The sequence below is a fragment of the Tyto alba genome, unplaced genomic scaffold (genome assembly GCF_018691265.1).
Source record: "Tyto alba isolate M040663 unplaced genomic scaffold, T.alba_DEE_v4.0 Super-Scaffold_16, whole genome shotgun sequence".
Lineage (NCBI taxonomy): Eukaryota > Metazoa > Chordata > Aves > Strigiformes > Tytonidae > Tyto > Tyto alba.
Window position 1 is genome coordinate 19,443,105 of NW_024881278.1, and position 23,970 is coordinate 19,467,074.

The 23,970-nt window shown below is 39.1% G+C and overlaps 1 protein-coding gene across 2 annotated transcripts in view; it reads right to left on the reverse strand.

The window, feature by feature from the left end:
• RPS6KC1 (ribosomal protein S6 kinase C1) overlaps positions 1 to 23,970 on the reverse strand; it is a 90,593-nt gene that overhangs the window by 56,306 nt on the left and 10,317 nt on the right. For both annotated transcript variants that reach the window (XM_042789735.1, XM_042789734.1), the window contains exons 4-7: positions 15,594 to 15,709; positions 13,394 to 13,487; positions 9,076 to 9,135; positions 7,883 to 8,245 (exon numbers count right to left, since the gene is read on the reverse strand). In XM_042789735.1, the coding sequence (XP_042645669.1) occupies positions 7,883 to 8,245; positions 9,076 to 9,135; positions 13,394 to 13,487; positions 15,594 to 15,709 (633 nt within the window). The remainder of the gene's footprint in view (positions 1 to 7,882; positions 8,246 to 9,075; positions 9,136 to 13,393; positions 13,488 to 15,593; positions 15,710 to 23,970) is intronic.

The window sequence follows — 23,970 nt, forward strand, 5'->3', positions numbered from 1 at the left end:
ATCTAAGGTTACACATCAGTGGTGTAAATGTCTAGGTAAACATCTCTCTGGAAAAAAAAATGTTGGCATATGTGCCAAAGTTAAGGTGACATAGAAAAACGGTGTGGGTGAAATGTGTTTGAGTGACCACTAAAGCTGGAGTAAATAACACTCAATAAGAAACATAACTTTCTAGAAACACTAATCAACAAACATCTGTTTATAGAGAAACTCTCATATTAAACCCACAAGGTGGTGGCAGCTTTTCCTATGTGTGTATGTGTGACTATCTGGAAAAAACTAACATGAATAGTCACACAGCACACACCACTTCAGGGAGGAAAAGCTTGATTTTCCATCCATCTGCTAAAACTTGCAGTCTTCAACTGCAAAGTATTTCACCAAAGTAAAGACTTCACAATGTGAGAAATATTCTTGCACACTTTCCTGTAAAACTACGTAAGGGGAAAAAAACGCCTGAGTGTTGCAAGACAGAACAAGCAGTAGCATCCTATCACAGATGAAGAAACAAAATGGTGACAGCAGTAGCAGGTCCTCCAAGACTAGCACCATAGGAACAGGAGGAGAGCACTGACAGTCAGAGCAAGGAAAAGTTATACAGGTCACCACCACATAAGAAAGAAAGATTTTTCAAGCTCTCCACACACTTCCTTAACTAAAAGGACGAGTCCAAATTATAATTAGCCACCACAAACATTCCTTGTTTCAGAGCAGAGGGAACCCAGTCACACAAACACCTACCCCTTCAAGCAAGAACAAGTTACCGCAGTTTGAAGCATAAAATATTGCAGAAAGAAAAAAAAAGACAGATGAAAAAACTATTAATCCGGACAGTCTAATAGTACTCATATGTATGTATTAAATATAATTCATACATACTTTTATACAGTACCATAGGAAATGGTATCTTTCCATGAGCAATCACTAAAATCTCAAACAGAAGAGCCAGCAGCAGGCCCTGTAGAGATCAAACCTATACCAGTCCTTCTACACAGCTCTGAAGCTCAAGAGGCTATTTTAAGATACTGGAAGGGAAAAGAGGGAAAGAGGACATAACAAGAGAAAAGGAGAATGTGAAAAGAGAGAAGCTGTATATGCACGAACTGTTTGGTGGGGGTGGGGGTAGGAATCAGAACACTGATTATCATGCAGCATCATGCCCTTAAACTTATCTATGTAATTTTTCTATTCCAGCTAGTAATTTGCCTCAATTCACCTACACTGCCTGAGGCCTTTAATTCTGCAGCCAGACACTTCAATTTTCTCACCTGAGGACAGAAACAGCACTGTAACCTAGATCAGTCTGTTCTGTCTACACTGCATGCTGGAAGAAGTGTGGCAACCCTACTAGGTCTTCTGATGGGAGGTAGAAACCCCACATAGCAACAGTCAAAAAGAGATTAATGCACTTAGCTGCAGCTAAGTGCTGGCTAACAACAGCTGAGATAAAAGGCTGTGCAGGCAGGAAGAGATGTCTGTCAAAGATGCTGGGCACAAACAGCAACCTGGCAAGGAACTGCTATGAGAACAGACCCAGAAATCTTGGAAAGGTCAGATTAACACCAAGCCAATGCAGCTAACTCTGTCCCCCAGCAGAGGGAAGAAAAAACAGATATTTTTAAGGCCTACCTTGTCACATGTTTATTCATTCAACAGCCACATGCTAAGCAACCGCATTCAGAATCATCTCTGCATCATGCCCTAAATGTTGGTTTACAGGTATTGCTACAGTCCACCTTTACATGTATTGTAAGGCTCTCAGCTGTGCACCAGGTACTAAACCCCAGACCTTTATTAGCCTCTTGGTGCAGAGAAGTTTTGCCATTTAAGTGGAACTCTGCCTTGAGTATTCCTTTACATAGCTGAATCTGGCTATATCTATATATTAACCATTACCATTTACCACATTCACCATACTTTAACTGGCAGATGCTGTATTTTACTGCTTAGTCAAAGTGCCTAAACCCAGTACTTTTGCATATGGAATGACATCGTTCAGGGTGATCTATCCTGCATCTACTGCAGTGACGGATCCTATAACACTAATCTGCTCTGAAGCTCTATATGGTCTGCAGTGGGCTTGGAAGCCAACATATTTCAGTTATGAACAGTTTGTGGCCCATATTATCATGGGTTTCAGCATCACTGGCAGCACAGTGGGATTAGATGACTTTTTTTTTAAAGCAAACAACAGGATTTCCAACATTCCTTCTCTATCTATCTGCTTGTCAACAGTTGAGTCCTCTCACAAGCATCTAACCTGAAACAGCAGCTGTGATTTCATGGTTGCATGAAGCACTAGGAGAGAGGGAGCACTTTGTATGGTTGCTTAGAAAGCCCGACCCAAACGGTCCTACAGCATCTTCACAGTCTGACAGCAGGAAACAGAGACAGTTTTCAGCTACTTTGGAAGGAAGAAGGGCAGGAAGTTTTTGTCTTGCCTGGTTCCAGCCTCAGTGGAAGCATAAAGCTTCAACAGCAAATAAGGTGAGTGATGATATACCATAGGAGCACAGAGGTCTGAGATCAGGTGGGGAGAATAACAGTTCTGCCACCCTGTCATTAACCTTTCCCTGTGGGGCCCAGCACAACTCTTAGGGTTTCCCTGCAGATATCAGCTCACACCCCAATGCATCTTCTCAGAAAACAGGTCTGTTTCCTCAAAGATGATGCTCCAATCAGGTACATCTGCTGGGTACCTCAGAAATGGCTTAAGAGACTGTTACTCTCAATGAGAACACTACACTGAAACCTTAAGTGAAAGGAATTTCAAATAGCTACTGTCTTATAACAGAAGTTGTCTTCATAAATGCCATTCAACAAATAAGCAAAAGTGCTTTTCACTCTGGAAGCCAGGAATGTGCTTGTGGAACAGCCATGGCTGTTCCCCTTTTCATAAAGTACTGTCTTCTTGGCATTCTGTCAAGCATGCTCCTGTTTGCATCCCTGGCTCCATCACAAGTTCAAATCATAGCCCATCATAATCCCAGTAATTAGACACAACTTGGTTTGGTTTCAGTATATCCAAAAATATCATCTAGTTGTCTAAAGTATTCCCAGCATTTCATTGTATATGCATTTCTGGGTTAAAAGTCAAAGTCATTTTAGCAAGGTTCCAGTAATTTGTGTAATTTTTGTTCCAGCTCTGTTTACTGGATAAACATTAAAATAGCATGGAGCAGTGAAAACTGACATTCGCAGCCTGCTTTCAAAGACACCAGCAGCTTATCTAGAAGTTGTAGATATCCAACGCAAAACAGATACCTGGATAACAGCTTGTGGCTGCTGTGACTTAGAGGCATCACATCCTTCATGCAACAAGGTCCATGCTGCCTAGCTGAACCAGCCCCCTAAAACAAATAAATATTCATTGTGACCAGCCAGACGCTACACACGTGAGAACAAACACCCCAAATCTCTGACAGAGTAAATGTTTCATGTCCCTTCGGATGTTAATATGCAACACGAAGCCTTGTATGTAACAGACCAGCAATGAACACATTTGCTTTCTAAACCACATGGTACAGATCCTGTACCTCTCTACAGGAATTAGACTGCCCATATTGTGAAGCATTCTTGCTTCATCATCTGCCTGAAGTTACTGAAACCCAGCAATAAGCAAGTGTCAACTCTGGGTTTATCACATAGCTCAGACTGCCCAGATCCATAATGGATACAACTTCAAAGCGGTTGGAGTTGGAAAAAGGAGTAGTAGTTTATACAAATAGGACCCCCTCATTTATTGCAAAAATTTCTTTACATAATTTTAGCCTCCTGATCTATTTTTTTCTAGCATAAACTATGCCCTACACCAAAGTCAGGGAAAGCACTACTTTGTATAGATCACTGTTAACTTGCAGCCTAGAAATTGGTGGCTTGCTGTCGATTAGTGCATTTTTTCCATCACGAGGCCTGAAGCAATGCATTGACCTCAAAGTGCTCTGACATGCTAACAAAACAAAGGAACTGCTATAATTGTGAGCCAAAGTTTCTATTAGATAGTATACTTAGTATGCTTAAAAAGACAGAAGATTTGAATTCCAGGTTTCAGCTCCTGAAAAATTGTTTAACCATCCTACACAACCCTTACAGACTTCCAAAAGCTCCAGAATCCTGTACATACAGAAATGCCCAGAAAACACAAAACAGGCAGCAGAATCAGTATGTATTAAGAGCAAAAAGGAAATGATGGCAGCTATTCCCTCTCACCACATGCGAGGGAGCTCTAGTATAAATGAAATGGGGAGGTGCAAGAGGTACAGGTAGTTCAGTAGCAGTCCAAGGGCTCTGCTGCCAGTCCAATTATTCGCTCTCCTTCCCACTGACAAAAATGTTTAATATTAAATGCATGTACAGAGCCGAAATAGGCCCAAGATGTATAAAGAGCAGATGCCCAGAGTCCAAGGTATATACCGGCCTCTTGGAGCGCAGACAGCATTCATTCCCCAAGTGCTGTGCATATTAGGTGTTTTGGCAGGACTTACGAATCGGACATTAAAAGATTTGGTATGAAAATTCTACAAGAGAGTAGCAAAGGAAAGTACATATGCACCTTGCACAGTGTAATTAATTTCACTACACTTGTGAGACCATGCACACACAACTGAAAACAAAGACAAGATGGACATTTCTTTGGTGTAAGCATATGCAACACCTGCCTTGTCTAGCAGTAGTGCCATTGGCTTAGAGAGCCAGAAGGTCGTCAGGAACGTAACAGACTCAAGTGTGCTCTGACTGCCTTCACGGAGGCCAGCTACTTCAAACTAAACAACACAAGTCTATAAACTTGACGTAATAAACTTACTCATACACGATTTTGACGAGGCAGACTTAAGAAGTCAGTAGATCTCATACCAAGCCTAAAGGAGTGGCTGGCAGCAGAGACACCCTTACCTTTCAGATACATCTAACCAACTCACAGAGGCATTACATTTCTGAGGTAACTCCGAGAGAAGTTTCAAACACAGATGATGGATGATGCTTCTTCCGTCCCCCCCCACACCCCCTTTGCTGATTACAATTTTTAGGTGTCAATTTCTATTTTCTTGGTGCCACCACGTGGTAAAAATATGTATTACCATTACCACATGCAAAAGTGACTTTCAGCCCATTCTAGAGGCCACACATTCTGCAATGGCTGTTCACTGAAAGGCAATGTCACTTTATATGTGTATAAGTATATATGAACACTGTGTTTCACTCTCAGATATTAAAAAGGCTTATTTAGACAAAATAGGCTGAAAATAATCAGTGGCAGAAGACCAGAGGCATTTTACAACAATTGCACCATCCTTATCTTGAAAGGAGCACATTATTATCCATGTGAAATACATAACCAGGGGTATGTAAATAGCTGAAGTGATTAGGTTAAGAGTTGGGGGTTTCTTATTGCAGCATACAGTGAATATCAATGCTAAACATACCACTTTCACAAAGTAGCTAGATTTAAAAAGTGTAATACAGGTAGTTATTCATTACTTTGTTGGTTTGTTTTTGGTTTTTTTTTTTTTTTTACTGTCCTCATAGATACTGAGAAGGCATGTATTTTTAGGAGGTAATCTGAATCAGCCCTGTCATAAAGAGAGCATCAATCAGTGTCTCCCTGCCAGCTTGCAGAAGCTCCAAATAGGACAGGACAAAATGAGCTAGATCTACCCAAATCTAGCACAAGTGCCCAGCAGAAGATGAACATTCATATTTTCTTTCCACCTTCACAGCCATGCAAGCTAATGCAGAGAAAAGAGAAAGAAGAGCTGACTACTAGGAACTAGCCTGTGTACATTTGTGTTGACAAGGGATAAGATGTCAGTTAAAATGCAACTCATTTCCATTATTCCCTTGCCTGTGCTGTACAGGTGGAACATCAGGGACTGCACAGATGAAGTTGCAGGTGCTGGCTACACATCTCTTCATCCATCAGGCACACCTTCACCCCCACACACACAGAGGTACCACCACTATTAATTTATTAATAACCCCCACTGTACTATCCGAGTGGCATCAGGGCAATAGGGCAGAATATCACACTTCTCTAAGACTCCTTGAATTTTCTCCTAGTCTGAAAAGCATGGATACCAGTGGGCAAAAGAAAAGGATCAGCAGTCATCTGAGGTAGCTGGACAAGTAGCTAGTCAACAACAAAGAAGCAAAAGTCCTTGGAGGAAATGTTATCAAATGTAAGCGAAAAGCTCACCTCACCCTAGTCTAACAAGTCAGTATGCATCAGTTGAGCAAGTCACGTAACAACACATGCAAGAAAAGCCTTTCACAGCTTCAAGGTAAACATATTACCATGGATTCAAAGCCAGCATGTCACAGCTCAAGTATGCATGCATAGTTACCACAGTTCAACGGATGCGCGACAGCCTGACTTGTGCTCATCCCCTAACAGTTTGAAACTGTTTACTAAAGAAAGCTTTTTGAAGCTGAAACTTGAACTGTCAGTTTAAAACTGCATCATGGCAGCCTTGCATCACAGTGAGAAGACAGAAGTGGTTATGACGAAACACGATATTCTTCAGAAGACCGTAACTGAATGGCACACAGGCCTCTGAAGAAGTGTATTAACAAAGAAGGCTTTCTAACAGAAGGATTGCCAGCACATTCAACATCAAGAAGTAAAAGCATTTTGACAACATGGGCAAGGAAAGATGGGATACTACGGAAAACACACAAGCAGCAAAGCGGCAACCCTACTGACATCACTGGGACTTTAAAAGTAAGAGGTGGGTTTACTTATGTCAAAAAGCATACAACACTTTAAGCAAGGCTATGCACATATCTTGGCCCACACCTCCGGTTTTCATCAGTAACCTATCTATTATTTTTTGTCAGGACCAGTTAAAGCAGCTCAGCAGGTAAACTTCCATTCCTAGAACTGTTCAGAGGGTCTGGACCACTACTGTGCATCATACCGAGATGCAGCAAACGCTTCTGCTTGTGTGTGCTTTGGTACATTAGCATTTAAGTTCAGATCTGGAGCAGCATAATGCATCTGTGCTGTACACTGCCAAACAAAGCCACAATTCTAATCTTACTCATTTGATCTGTATGGGACAGAAGCACAATGCACAGATCCTGAATTCATTCCAGGAACGAACAAATCTTTTTCTGTGCTTTATAACCATTGTTGGACAAAATGCAAATATATGATGTTATCACTCTAGATTCTCAAGAACTAGAGATGGAGGGGAAAAAAAATTGTTCCCTGACTGACAAGGTGCAAGGACACTCCACAGAAATTTGCTTGTAGTTGCATCTGGCCAGTTAACAATAGCTTTTGCAGACATATACTAACACACCAAAGCCTTTTGAAAAAAAAGTAATCCTTTTCTCTGCTAGCAGTGCAGGCATGTAAGTTTGTATGCATCCGTTAACTAGCAAAGGAGAACAGTTTAGTGGAAGAAGCAAGAGGCTGTGAGCCAAGAATAGTTCTAAATCCTGTTGTGATTGGGAAGTTAACCTGAGTCTGCCTCTCCCCATGCGTAAAATGGGGATAATTAATCCTCACTTAACCATGTAAATTAAATAATGTTTCAACAGTGCTGCAAGTGCCACAGATTAATTAATGCCTAGGTAATAAAAAGTGGAGCACTTTGCTACTTACCTGCAAGTCAAAGGTTATGCCGCAATTTTAAAAGAGATACTTAGCACTTGGAAGATAAGACCCTAAATTACCATTCAGTCTTAGAAAGACTTCTCTCTCTCTCTCTCTCTCTCTCACATACGCACAGTGGCTATCAAGCACATGAAAGCCAGGCACACATGATTCTGCATTTCATATCACCTCTTTGCAACACAGTAAACTGATGTTAACTGAGGAAACACCATAAAAAAGTACACATAACCAAAGGTAAGGCAAACATAATGGGAAGATCCATACCTTGAACACCTTCCAAAAGCAGATCAACCCCCTTTCTATAAAAGCTGAAAGCAGTTTCATAATCTTCCTCCTCCTCCTTCTTCAAAGCCAGTTTTATCAACTCGCCTGCTTTCTCCAAGTAATCTTGTTTGCCAGGCTTGGGTTTTAAGCTTCCAGTAAACAGACTATGACTTTCCTTCTCTCCTTCAGGTTTGCTCCACTCCTGCTCAGGTGCCAGTATGCTTTGTGCTAGTGGTTCAGAAGTAAGGCAAAGGCCAACAGCTCTACTGGGAGAACTTTGGTTGGATGCCATTCCATCATCTAACTCAGCAAGAGAGTCTACATCAACTGTCAGAGAGATCAGGTCACTGTCACTGGAGAAGCCTGAAAGCACAGTCAGAAAGGAATCCATTACTTGATTTTTCATATACCTTAGGAACCTCCATAATTCTTTATTCCATCCAAAGATTTTAGCTTTCTTCTCACTTTTTCAGCTTCCTGAGAATTTGTGCACAGAAATTCCCTGCATGCAAAGCTGTCCTCAAAATTATTTTTAGTACCTATGGAAACATGTTTTTTAAAATTCCACAAAATCCACAGAGCAACTGGTTTTCATTTTAATACCAGGAATGAGGAGACCAACATCTAATACCCAATTTAGACTTTCAAAGCCTGCTCACCATTGGGCTGTAGGAAATTACAAAACTAACCCTTTCTGCACGAGTGCTATTAGAAAAGTCAATCAGCACGAGACAAATTACTGTTGCAAGAAATCCCAACACACTGTTTTAAATCAGTAAGATGAAGCATCCCAAAAACAGTAAGTTAGGAGTTTGAATTAACACAGAGTTACTGTCAGCTCATGCATCATGCAGCACTCTAACTCACATCTACCATGAATAGCCTTCTTTCACTGCTAACACATGGTATAATGAATTAGGTTACACCTCTTTCACTGAAATTTGAGCTAACATATTTTATTTTACATTTTCCATAAGCTAAAAGTATATATAGGTAACTGCAAGATGACCTTCAGTAACGAAACCACACCAACTTAGCAGGGTTATTTGGAAGTAAATGGCAACAAAGATATTTTACACATATGTTATTTCATTTTGTAAGGATTATCATCCACAAAAAGCATTCACTCATAATTATGACTTTCTAATAACTTAAATTCCACAAATGTAATGGAAACAACTTCTAGATCTCACCTCCACATTCCGATTGGCTCGTAAGTGTCACATCATCAAGTCCACTTAAATCCTTTCGAACTGAAAAGGACAAGAATGACAAAAATGTTTCTGACATCCTTTTGTACAACAGATTAGGAGTTCACCTGACATCAAAATGAAAGGTCATGACCCTACTACAGGTAAAAGTACATAATATGAAACTGCTCTTTGACTGGCTATCAGAGATATCCATTTGGTTACATACCATTAAAATTGTGTCAGTGGTATTAGATTTGCCATTTCTCATTGCCTCCTAGGTTAAAAAACAAAACACAGGTGCTTCCTTAGGGGGGGCTAATTCAAACCTCAGCACTCCAACTCACCTAATTTCAATAGCAGCCGCACTTTAATCTCACTGCTCTGATGATTTACAGCTAAGGAGACTTAAAACAGGAGAGCCTTCAAAGCTGGGACCTGCACACCAAGAAAAAAGCACCAGCTTTCAGTCTCAAAAATGTCATTCCTGTATGAGACATATGGAACAAGCCACAAATTTGGCAATGCCACCTGGATATCAAGTAGCAGGTTGTTTTATCACCTTGGCACATGTACCCACTGAGGCAATAAAACAGGCAACAAGGTCAAGAAATTTAGCTGTTTGTACACACAAAGTAAATTCTGATCTAAAACCTGGTGTCTGTTTTCTTCTGTATTATCAACAGAGTCAAAAGTTTATCCACATTATCAGCTAAAGTGTTCTGACAGCTTCAAAAAGCATGTGGCACTAGCAAGGAGCTGACTCAAAGGCAACTAACTCAAACTTTGTGTTTGATTTTGCAACTCTAGAGTTAGAGGGAATTTACAATTTGTGGAAAAGAAGTAAGAAGGCACTGTATAAATACTGCTTTTCTAAAAGCTAGCAGTTCCTTTAATGTGAGTGAGAGGAAAAAGACATAAAGGAGATTACCAGACACTCTCCGTCTGAAAAGCAAGGGACATTGATAATTAGTGGCACAAGACTACTTGAGAGGAGGGGACAGGGTGCCCAGAAGACAACGCTCCTGACCTTTTCAGGGGAGGGACATAAAGCAAAGTGTCCATGCAGAGAAGAAAACTGCCTGTGTAGCCTCAAGTCCCGCAAGAAAGATGGCAACCTCACAACAGAACAGTTGGAGGAAGACAAAGGATTTATTAATTAGCATATTAATAATGGACCATTCACCTGCCCAATTTAGGGACAGCAATGTCCAATTTGGGTGTGGAGGACTGAGAATTTATGAAATAACATTTAGAGGAGTCAAGTTATTTTGTTCAGTGAAGAGAAATTGCTGGCTAGGGAATGTATAGGTGGAAACAGAGCTGACTGATGGACAAGGGGTGCAGATAGAGAACGAATGGAAAAGCTGTGGGGTTTGTGGAAAGGGTGTGCTGGCCACCCTGACTAGATGATTTAGAGCACATCCACACAGCAGATATCAGACAGACCCAAGTTCTCCTCCCTACAGTCCAAACAAAATCACATTTTCTCTTCTCTTGCAGCCAACTTGACTAGAACCTGCATGAACACAGCTAGCATGGCACAGAGCCTGAGTTAATAAACTTTGCTTAAGGTCAAGTTTAGACCCCAGGTCTGGCACCACACAACCAGAGTCACAGGGCTTCCAGTCAGCCTGAGGGGTAGGAAGCGTATGAACTGCATATGCTTATTTCTTGGAAGATAACATGAACATGGTAAAACAGAAGCAGAAAAAGAATAAAAAAAAAAAAATGAGCTCCCCAGTGAGGAAGACAAAGTGACTGTTTGTCAGGAATATTAGAGGAGTATAATGATGTCTAAATTGAACATGAATTCACATACTTGTCTCTGCTTTGTGCAATTTCACTGGGTATATGAGAAGGAAATGCAGTTTCCAAAAACTGGTGGAAAGCCTGGGTAACCTGACCTCTTGAAAAGCAGGTTCCTGTGAAAGCATGAACTGACAAACTGCTTTTACAAGCAAGATACTTATCGCTTATTTTGGTACAAAAACATTTCTACTACCATCAATTTGCATCTTCTACCATTAATGTGCACACCTTCTGCAAAATGAGCTTTGTCTGAAAAAGAACAGATGAAAGTGAGAAACCACAACCCACCCTTCTAAGCAAAAGCCAGCACCTCTTAACGAATGGGTCTGATACATCTCACTACAACAGCTTGAAAGAGTAGTGCCCACGTGGAGGCCCTTGAATGCTCACAAAAACTAACACAGTGAACTAGTCAGTTAACTACGATAATCAGACTGGGAAAAATGAGATGCAGGCAGGGTGCCCTGAGGAAAGGCAGGGAGAGGACTCACAGCCGAGTATTACCACTGCCATCTAGAGGCCTTAAAGACAGATGTTTCCTTCTGTCCCTAGTCTTGCCCCCTTTGGTTTCAAACATAAAATAATACGAGCTGGAAGACACATAGGTTTTTAGAAAATCTAACTCCACAAAAGTCACATTTGGCATCTGGAAATCCTGTGCTCATATTTGTTGCAAGTATCCCCTAAAAGCACTCCAGCTGATTCAGAAAGGTATCAAAGAATTTTTCTACTTTGCAGCATTTTTTTTCTTTTCAATATTTTATCTCACATAAAGGAAGTGGTTTTCTTCTAAAAATGAGGCCCTTGTGAATAAAGAATAGAAATGTTCACATTAAGCACATTTTCTTTTATAAGACACAATGTAAAATGTCAGAATCTGGAATATTAAATTTCACAGAAATAGTACCCCTTTAAAACTAATCACCAGTATTTGTGACAATTACCCTCTGTAATTAAACAGCTCTATACCTTTCCATTCACAAAACAAAATACTGTGTGGACATTAGTTCATTAACATCATAAAAGATACTACAAAATAAAATGTAGAACTCACTGCACATGTAGCTGTACTATATAACTAAGCACAAAGTTATTGACATCGACAGATCCCAGTGGCATGTAATACAACCTCAAACAAAAATAAACAAACAAAGCACTATTAGAAAACATAAGCAGTTCTCACTGTGGTAAAACTCTGCTTGAATAACAAGTTCTATGCCAGAAAGAGACCAGAGGAAATTTAGTGGTTAAGTAAAAATACCCTCCCAAATAAGCTTAATAAGTGTTTGTATGAAAATGTGTATTTATACATGAGTGTAAAACAGTTCCAAAGGAAAATCTGAAAGGTTGGAAAAGAATTTCTTAGAAGTCACAAGGACCCAAGCATAACTCAGAAATACATAAATATCTAAGAGATTGAATGGTACTTGGCAGTTGATTATACACAGAGATGCTTAAGCTAGCTCAGCCTCCAGAGGCAGGCAAGAAGCCCTAGCACAATATTTATTTGGGACGACTGACCTTACCTTACAGCCATACTATTCTTTAGTGCAAGTGAAATACAACTAAAATTACTCTGCACATGGTATCCAAACCATGCATGTGCATCTTTTACACTGTGCTGAAGAAATTTAATCTTAGGAAAAGGGGCACACCATCCATTGCCATAGCACAATCAAAAAAACATTAGCAAGTTAAGGGAGGGATTTCCAGCTTTCAGCGAAACATAGAGCACACTGGCTCTAACACACAACCTCTCAGACCTTCAAGAACAGGGAGTTCCTCTCAGGAAAAGAAAAAATGCTGGCAGTTTTTGTAAGAGACTTAAACAACTTGCTTATCTCCCTGAGTCCTGCAGTAGGGCTTTAACATTCACCACTCCCATATGCTCAACCCAGAAGTCATACTTAAACTTTTAAAATACAATACCAACTCTCTTCTGGATTTTACTAAGTGCTGAAAGCGTGGTGACATTCAGCATATGAACAGCTGAATAAGAACACTCTAAAATGAATGGAGCAGTTCAAATCCTCAGCCTATCTTTCATGCTCTAGGCAAATTCAGACACCATCTTTGTATTTACTGTTCAACCTCAAAATGGTTTCAAAGTTCTCTGCAAATTTTTACAGCTTGAGACTTGGGTCATGGTTAGTAGTGAAGACTACCACACTGTTTGCCCAACCTTCTGGGAGCAGACAGAACTATGTACATTTAAAACAGAGGGTTCACTTCAGTCAGCACCAAAAGCAGATCTTTTTGAGAAACAGAGCACTAGGACTTCTAGAGTGGACTAGACAGACTCCCAGAAAACTTCCTGTTAGAGGCAAACTTCCAGGAGTGCAGACAGAGCTCTGCTGAGCCCAACTTCTCTTTTGTTAATTCCAGCTCCAGCATTTCTGTCACACCAAACAAACTAGATGCTAATGCTCCTACACATATGGCACTTGTCATTTATGTGCTGCTTTGAAACAGATCACCCTATAAGGTTACATGAGAAAAGAAAGCAAACCTTCAGAGCTGCAGTCAGACAGGTTGTCAGTCAGAGAGTCAGACAGAGGCTCAACAGGACCGATCAGTTCAGACCCATCGTGCACCTCTCCACCCTGAAAAGAAAGAGGGAAAGGAATTATTCAGCTACTGTGCTCTATGGAAAGTCTCCTTATATAGAAATGATAGTCAAAATTAAATTTCCTAACCAATGAATGCTCCATTACTTTAGAGTTAATGCATTTAATTAAACTATGTAAGCCTGCAAAATTAAACAAGGACTTTTGGTTAGGCTACATTTGGTTGCCACAGACTGTCTAGGTATCTAAACAGCCTACTGCAGCTTCAGAGCCCTGAACTATACGGGCTGCAGCAGGTCTGCCTGCAAACCCCAGAGTGTAACAGAGAGAGAAGAGCAGTGCTCCTGCTCTCTTGTGGTACATACAGCCTGTGTCCTTCATTGGTGTTCCCAAGCTCATCAGGTCCCTCACACAGCAGTGTTTGTCCACCAGACTAATGTCCCACCCGTGACCCACCATCTTGAGTTCAGTCATAGTTGAGACTGGACAAACAGGGACAACAAGGCCATCCCAGCATCTAAGGAGGACATTATTCCCCTCCAAGCCTGAAAGGAATCAGAGGTAAATGAAGTAACAACAGGAACAATTAGTTGCACTAGAAACCACCTAAATGTTAGGGTTTTGGGGTTTTTTTTTTGTTTTGTTGGGGGTTTTGGGGATTTTTTTTGTTGGGTTTGTTTTTTTTCTTTTTTTTAATTTGTTTCACATCTTAGGTGCACACTTTCCAGGCAACCTTAATAGAAACTGCACCATTTCCAAGACAGTGTTACAAATGGGCATTGTTAATCGGTCTTGAATTAGCCCAGAACATTTTCACACTAGCCAGCCCATTTTGCTGGAGTGACAGTACACACTGGAGTACATATATACACACAGCACTCCCTTCAGTTGTTTCTAAGGCTTCATTGTCCAAATTATCTCTCCATGACTATTTGCACAAAAATCTGAAAAGGAACAAAACCACGTGAAAGCAAAGGTGAAGAACACTGGCTGAGCTGGTGACTGATCAAAATCTAAGGCCTTCTTACAGGAAGACATGACAACACCAGCTAACAAATGAGCCTAAACTATTACAGTTGTGTAACTCCCCATAGATGTATTTGCTCCAATAAAAATGAATGTCTTTCTAATTTTGTTCATTCCCTTGCAAAGCCAGAAAAGGTCCATTGGAAGGCTAAAACCAATACTTTTGCTAAGCAAAAGGAGGGGGAAGAGAGCTCTGAACAAATACCCCAAAACACAGAAGTATTTCCAAAGAAATGAAAAAGTGCAGATGCAAATAAACTGAAAAATAAAATATTCTAATTCAGTGTCCCATTCACTGTTGTCAACAAAGCGTAAAGAACATTGTTTTAAGTATTTTAAAGAACTCTGCAATAACTACATCATGAAAAGAAGTGAATATTTTTAAGCTTTGCTGTAATTTTGCTTTTGCATACACATCATTTAAATATACTTAACATATTAATACACATAGGTCCTATCTCAGCCAGATGAGGATTTCCTTAATTCCAGGGAGTTACTATCATGTTTACATGTAAATTGATTCTTGTGTGTTTGCAGAACATTGGATTAAGCTACAGAAAATAGAGAGGTTTGGGGGAACTACTGGAAACAAACTGCTTCAGATGTAATAAATAGGAAGTCCAGATCAATGTGTTGTCCTAAAATGTGTTTTGGACAGTGTTTCTCACAACACTGTACAAGCAGCACGTCTGACTAGTTATATACCAAATTTGTTGTCATGGAGCAGGCCATAAGAGAACAATCTAGACAGTCTTCCTTCTTGTAGTTTGAAACTATAAACACCTATATAAAATATAGAAACAATGGCGATATTTTTTTATTACTTCCCCACTGAACATCTGGATTTAACATCGCAGCTTTTGCTCACCATTCAATAAACAAAAATTCCAAATCCCTTCATCTGAAGTTCCTGTAAAACTTTCCACCTTGTAGAGGTATAACATGGGTTTTTTTTTAAAGCCACATTTTTAGAGTGAACGGCAAACTCCCAGAAAACTTCAGAAAGCATGTCAGATCAGCTCACTGTCACTCTGCGGCTTATAAAGTAAAGAAGAATCAGCTCTACACTTTATTCATATCAGTAAGAAGCAAATACTTCTGCAAATACTAACAAACCTTAAAAAACTCTTCCAGCTGTTTGCTGTTATAGAGAGCAGGGATATTGGCAGAAAACTGCAACAGATCTTCAGCACATTGCCTTCTTTCTTCAATCACAGTTTCATCAAATCGTCCTGGAACAGACACATAGATTGACAGTTTTACAAATAACCACACATTTATTTTGTAATAATAAATAACATGAAAAAAAAAAAAAAAAAAAAAAAAAGACAAAAGCAGCCTTCTGGAAACAATGCCCTGAGTCTGTGAAAGTCATTCCAATACTTCAGGAGAACATAGCAAATCTTCAAACTTCCTATTCTCAACTGTCCCTAGAGTCCTGTCTTCTGCAATCCACTCGGATGATGAAAGCTGGCAGCTACAATAAGAATCCTTCGCCCTCTCATCGTAAGAATATGTGAGGCAACACTCTTGATTAGCCAAGAGACACTAACGGATGTCCAGTGTTATCTAATAATAAATGATACAAGCACAATTTGACAATATGCCAGTCAGTGTCAGCCTTGATTATGGCCCAAATCCTGTAAGGAGCTGAGCAATTCACATTCTCAAGAACAATGCACAATATGAGCAGATAGTAAACGAAGTATTGCTAAAAGCCCCCAAGCAGATCATCAATTCCAAGGTGCCATTTATGGAGGAGACAAAGTATAGGGGAAGTGGTGAAACCCTGCTACCAAGCACTGAAGCTTTTGTCTGAAGTAACTCCATGCAGACAGGGTCTCATCTCCTCCTGGATTCAAGAGGTAAATAGATCTGGGAAGCAGCTCATTTACTAAAACGTATGATCCTTCCCTTTTTCCTACCCAGCACCCAAAACACTCCCATTAGCACAAACATGTTTAAAAAACAATCCTACAGTTCACCTGAAGAGATTTGCTTCTCAGGAGAAAACCTTTGGATTGCTACCTTAAATTCACATTCTTCACAAATGCACACAACTTATTTTAGCTTTTCATATCAACATCACTTTGTTGTTGAAATAGTTACAAGTTTACAAAAGGAAAAGGGCAGAGGTTAACACTAATAATTGGAGGAGAATAGAACAGATATTGGAACAGCTATACAGAGGGGAAAAAAAGGACTGGGAAGACAAGTTCAAGAAACAGTATTGCTATAACAGCATGACCAGAAAAATAAGAACCACCTGTGACAGCTCTGTGGCATTAACCTTTGAAGAGGACAAAAGAAACATTGAATACAGAAGCAAAATTCATTTATACTCAGAGCAAGCAAAAAAATAATCCCAGAAGAAAGTATCAAAGCAGGACTCTTTCCAGAAATTCTTCAAGTAAATAGCTCCTGCCCATGTGGTACCAGAAAAAAGAAAATAAAACTAGAAAGACACACACATACTTACAAGATCACAAACAAAGCTTTTGGGGGCTATTTTTCCATGAAAGGAAAGAAAAGACATCATTGGGCTAATTTTCAGGTGGATTGGCTCTGTGACTTGTTCACCCTGCCCTTTCAGCTGTACAAACATTAGCAGCTGTACAAAAGAGCGAGCAACAAGCAAGCAGAAAGAAGGCAAAGGCAATGCTATCACATTGAGTGGCAACACTGGAATCAGGCTCTATTAAACTGCTCATCAAACTTCCTACATCTTCAGAGCAACACTGGGGGTCCATTAGGGCTTTTATTTCATTCCATGCAAAATAGGGCATCATGAAAAAACAACTTCCCTCAGTAAAGCACAGCAGCATGGGACAGTTGAGTGAATCTACAAGATAACACGAACACTGTTATAACAACAGAAAATCAATCGTCAAGAAGTAAACACCTAACAAGGCCAGAAACAGGTAACTTCTGCAAGAAAGAAATTCTATTTTTCTTAGTTTCCCAAGGATATTTCCCCATTCTACTTCATCATCAAACCCAATAAAAACTAATTTTCCTTGTCCACATCATCTCAATACTTCAACCGGGCACCAGATAGGATGCATCAGGACCAGCAGTGCCAGGTTGACCAGCGCCAATTGTCCAGGCAGCTGCAAACCTCACCCGTATGAGCTGAGCCGGCCTGGCCCCTGGTAGCACCATGGCACTCCCTCTCTTCTTACCCAGCTGCTGTTTCACAGACTTTGCAGAAACATAATGACATTTGCAACTGCTATCCCTCTCCAATTTAGCTGATATCAGCCACATGAGTCAGAGGTTTGACTTTCTGACAGCACAATTACATAAGCCTTATTTTCTTAGGAAACTGAGCTAAAAAAAAAAAAAAATACATATTTGAACAGAGATGTTGAAACATTATTCACTGCCACATTTTCCAAAACTAGAGGACTCTGGGGGAAGGAAGAACATAATTCTGCACTGGTTTCTTCACAGACTATCTGGCATCTTGCTGCCAGTTTCATTCACAGCCAACCCTGTCTAAATCCTTCCCCCTCTGCCTTTTTTCATACTTTCAAGCAATCTTGTACTGCTCAGCACTTTCATTATTACCCTTCTCAATCAGATGTTCAAAGGTGCTTAGGCACCCATCTGACTATTCAAACATTTCCATCAGGAAGTCTTCCTGTATCTAAATCTGTGTTATTTCCACTATTCTTTACATTTCTCAGACACATGCAAACTTCATTAAAGGGATCATGTCTTTGCAGGGTTTTAGGAAGCATCAGTTACAATCATAGCATATAACAAATGCATTGGCACAGTTCTGCTATTCCTCCAGCAATGATCCATTCAAAATTTCTCATATACTTGGAAACCAAATGTAAATTCCTGTAAAGAGAATCCACAAATCATTTTGTGGAGCAGATCTGAACAACAAAACTCCTAGCAAGGTTTGTGGTCATGTTTCAGCTAGCTTCTCACAACAGTTCCAACTGTACATATCACCCAATTATTACATATGCTACTTCATTTGGTATTTTCAAATCCAAAAAGTATCCTTATCTGAGCATTATAATGTGAATCATTTTTATGACTCAGTGCTAGCAAGTTACCAATATCTGGGGTTTTTTGGTTTCTGTTTGTCAGGGGCTGAGAGAGCATTTTTTTATACTAGAATATGTTCCTGCAGTCATTAGATACCAGACATGCTAAGTACAGATTTACCAATGTTTTGGTAAAAAGCTATGTATAGCCAACATATGGGAATACTTAGTGTCCAACAACAAAAAAAAAAAGTAGTTTGAAAATACTGAAGAAATTATATTGATGCATATTAGGGTAAGAGAGTAACCACTTCCCAGAAAGAGGTATCATAATTACTACAAAACAATTCAGAGAAGTTTTAACAGCTGGATCTGTTAAAGATGTTAAAGTGAGATGATTTCTTTTTCCCACCCATAACAAGTTTCATGCTCTGATTTGAGCAGTTCTATTTAACAGCATAAAAATACATGCACTTGCACATTGTAATTATCAAAAGCTGTGGTGTAAAACATGCAACGCAATTCAGTTCAGCAGATGTGGCAAGTCTTTGGTTGCATGAAATATGGAAGCACAGCACAACTCATCCATTTTTAAATACATCTCAGTCATCCACACCATCTCCTGAAACTCTGAATGCTGAAACTGAGATTCTGCTCAGGTTTAATACTTCCACAAGTGAGTATGACTATTAGAAACACCAGTGCTCATTTTGTAAAGCGTACTCTTCAACAAACAGTATATATACATTATTTAAAGCACACCTTTCCAAAAAAAAAAATAAACAAAGAAAAAACAAACCAACAATTTGCCAGTAACTACTGGCAATGCTAATTAGTAACTAGTTTAAAAGCTGCAACATCAAGTTGTTTAAAAGCTGCAAGTGAAACATCAACACAGGGAAGAAACACTGCAGAAATGTTCCATTAAAGCAGCTTGAAAACAAAAGATCTTAATAGAGATGGACCTTGCAGCTCACCACTAACTGAACAAGACTGAAAATAAGTTTTTCAAAAACTCAAAATCTAGTGAGATTACCTTTTTCCTCTAGTACAAAAAAACACTAGGACTGATCTAAAGATAAATACTCTAAATTAAAACAAAACACACAGCAGTTATTCTGTGTAGAAGTGAGATAGAAGAATACAGAGTAAAATTTTGTTTTAAATAGAAAAATAGTTCTTAAACTGAAGAGTCAGACATTTCTGTTCCTTTCAGCTATGTACCAAACATTTAAAATTTGTTTTTACATTACCTCATCTTTTCCTTAATCTGCTGTGGCTCAGCTTCATTCAAACGTAGTGGGTTTTGTTATGGTTTAGTTTTAATTTCAAAGAGCTTTTTTGTAAATAACTACATTGAATATTTCTGTAGATTTCCTTCTCTTACAATGTACATTCAAGTCACTTTTGTTCACCAAATACAATAGGATGTCTTTCAGAAGGGATTTCATTCAATTCTTCCTCACAGAGCTAGTATAAAAACAGCTAATCTGCATTTCTAGTAATTTAAAATTATTTAAGGTATGAGCAGCCCATACTCTCTTCCACACTAATTTTCTTTTCTTTTTAGCCCTCTCTTTCCTCCCCTATACATAGCTGCCATATCTTCCACCTGAAACTAAATTAGACTTCGCAACTATTAGCTTTGTAAATAATTTGTCCAGTGAGCACTCTACTCTGTAAATCAGATCTAAAATCATCTCAGGATGAAATTCACACTACATTCTTTATTTAACCAGTAGTGCACAAGTTCTGACACAGAACCAAAACTTACCCCAGTTCCGACTTTATAAATAAGCAAAAATAAAAATATATAATAGTTGGATACAATTTAGCTGATGCGAAAGACAATTTAAACTAGGAATTTTACCCAGCTCTTCACAGAGAACCATGAAATCTGCATTAGAGTTCAGCTTCCTTGCTTCTCACTTAACTAGTCCACACAACAAGAGGTTAAGTCAGAGGCTCCCCCAAAGCTGCAGAGGCAGATTAGACTTGGGTCATAAACTAACTTTAACTTGTTTGTTGTTTATGGTAGTATATTCTTTAAAGCATCTCAGTGCCATGCCTGCATGCAGTAGTCATCCAAACCAAACATTAAGTAGCAAAAATTACAAGTCTGTAGCAGTATTTGGTCCTGAAACATCAACAGGCAGATTTGTGCTTTCCAGGTTTCTGAGGTTTTGTCTCCATGGGAGTTCCATACAGTTTCTCTGGCACTCAAGGCACAGGAGGGACAGCAAACACCTCTACAGAACCACAACCCCAGGAAGTATCACAGTGCTGCCACACAAAGTGGTGGAAAAAAAGGCTGACTAAATAACCTCAGTTTTGGCACTTTCCAAACTGACAGGCTTGACTACCCTAAAGTAATAGTAAACGCCCCCCCCAAAAAAATGCCAAAAAACATAATACAGCAAAAAAAGAAGTAGAGCATTGAAAAAAAAAAAAAAAAAAAATAATCCCAAAACTCATCACCACACAACAGAAAAACTAAAAATGCAGAAAAACCATGAAAAAATGCTAGGGCAAACACAAGTTTATTCTAAAAGTATGCAAAAACGCTAAAAATATTATTGCACATTTTTCCATGCATATAGTAGAAGTATGCCAAAACTGCCATAAGCATACCAGATGCTAAAACACACTAAAATCATGACACAGGGGAAAAACGTGCAAAAACATGAAATAGATGCATGCCAAAAAATGTGAAACACACACTGGATGCTAAAATATGCTAATGTGGGACACAGAAAAAATGTGGGAAAACATGCTCTAGATGCATGCCCAACTCCACTAAAATTGCTAAAAATGCTGCACGCAAAAAACTTGCAAAAATTTGCACTAGATTAATGCCAAAACACACTAAACTCTGGCTGGATGCTAAAACATGCACAACCTATGCAAAAAAAACATGCAAAAATATGTATGACAATAAACATGGAAAACAGGCACAACGCATGGAGAGCATGTTCAAATACTCTCAAAAGCATGCACTACATGCCTACCCAAAAACATCAAACATGCTGAACCAATATGGAAAAAAACATAAAAAAAGCACATAGTAGACGGATGCAAGAAAATAAGCCAAACCCATGCTGGATGCTAATAACACTTAAAAGCACATCATAGATGCACACCAAAAAAAGGCCTTAAGCATGCTATATGTTTAAAACCCCGCTGAAACATATTAAAAACAACGTGGCAATGGAAAACAGCACTGCAGCAATGCCTCAGAAACAAAAAAAAGTTCAAAAAAAGGTACAAAAACCTTGGCAAAAAAAAAAGCACATGGGAGATGCATGCCAAAAAACACCAAACACTCTGGATGCTCAAAACACCACCGCAGAAATGGCAAACGTGTCATGACAATGCTTTAGGAACCAAAACCCACACCAAAAACACATGCAAAATCCAGATGAGAAACCTTGCCAAAAGAGCTGCACGTGGTAGATACATTCAAATAAAAGCCAAACAGGCTGGACACTAAACACCAGACAAGGTGTATACAGAAACCATAAGCACAGGCTGAATGCTTAACAAAAAAAAAAAAAAAAAAAGAAAAAACCCACACACTAAAATAACTTGTAAATACCAAAGTAAGGCCTTAACAACCCCAAAATGCCTTGGACACTGAAAAGCCTGAAAAAACCATATCAAAAAAAGAGCATGTGGTAGACTCATGGCAAAAAAAAAAAATGGCAAATGTGTTGGAAGCTTAAAAAAACCCATTGAAATGCCCAACTGCACACAATAGATGCATGCTAAAAAAACACCAAATATACTAGCCGCACAAAAAAACACTGAATAAATCTTAAAAACTCACTGAAAATCATGCAGTTTATGCACACATAAAAAAAAACACCAAAGAAATCCTGGACATAAATAATGTCATAGCCATGCCCTATGAACCAAAATCACATGTAAAAATGCCCCAAATCCATACCAGAAACCTTGCCAAAGAAAGACAGCATGTGGTAGATGCATGCCAAAAAATGCCAGACATGCTGGACACTAAACAACATGCAAACTCCATACAAAATAATGTAACATAGGCTGGATGCTTAAAATAGAAAAAAATAAAAAAAAAAGCACAACACAAAAACAACTTGTAAACTCCATAGAAATACCTTAGTAACCCCAAAAACACCTCACAAATAAAAAAGCCTATCAAAACCACCTTAGAAACCAAAAAGCCTAGCAGAAACCACCTCAAAAAGAACCTGTGGTACATTCATGTCAAAAAAATACCAAACATGTTGGATGCTTAAAAACCTGTTAAAATGCCCAATAATTGCATGTGGTAGATGAATGCAAAGAGATGCTAAATGCATACTGGACTACTAAAAAGCAGCACCAAACCTGTACCACACCGTTAGTAATGGCTTAGAAATGCCTCAGAAACACTCACGAATCACGAGGTAGATGCATGTCAAAAAAAACGCCAAACATGCTCAACACATTAAAAAAATGCTGAAAAATGCTCAAAAACCCACTGAAAATCACATGATATATGCATGAAAAAAGCTACACCTAAGAAATGCTGGACAGCAAAAAAACAAAAAAATAAACCACCACGCCACAGCAATGCCTTAGGAAACAAATCCCATGCCAAGAAAAGTGCATAATTCTACACAGGAAACCTTGCCAAAGAAGAAAGCACATAGTAAATGTTTGCCAAAAAATGCCAAACATGCTGGATGCTTAAAACCATACAAAACCAAAAATAAATACATAAAAAACAAATAAAGGCTGGATGCTTAAAAAAAAAAAAAAAAAAAAAAAAAACAACAAACAGACCATACTAAAACACTAAAACAACTTGTAAACACCATGGGAATGCCTTAGTAACCCTAAAAACATTGTTAGAAACGGAAAAGCCTGCCAAAAAACACACAAAAAAAGAGCACATGGTAGATGCACACCAAAAAGCACCGAACATGTTTCTGACTGTCAGCAACACTATAGAAATGCCTTAGAAACACTCAAAAAAAAATAAGCAGTAGATGCATGCCAAAAAAAAAGACCAAACGTGCTGGACACTTAAAAACCTGCAGAAAATTGTGTGGCATATGGACACCAAAAAAACACCAAAGAAATCCTGGACACAAGGAACACCACAGCCATGCCTTAGGAACCAAAAAAACATAACAAAGAAGTACCCAAAATCCAGATCAGAAACCTTACCAAAGAAAACCAAAAGAGCACGTGGGAGATGCATGCCAAAACACACTATACACCATGCTAGGTGAATACCAGAAAACAGCATCAACAGAGGCTGTACGCTTAAAAAAAAAAATGCACTAGAACAACTCAAACGCCATGAAAAAGCCTTAGTAACCCAAAAAGCACTTTAGAAACTAAAAAGCTCACCCAAAACCAAACCAAGAGTGCATGGCAGATGCACGCAACAAAACGCCAAACACTTGTTGGATACCTCAAAAAGAAACAATAAGATGCCTCCAAAAAAGTCTCAAAAGCACATCATA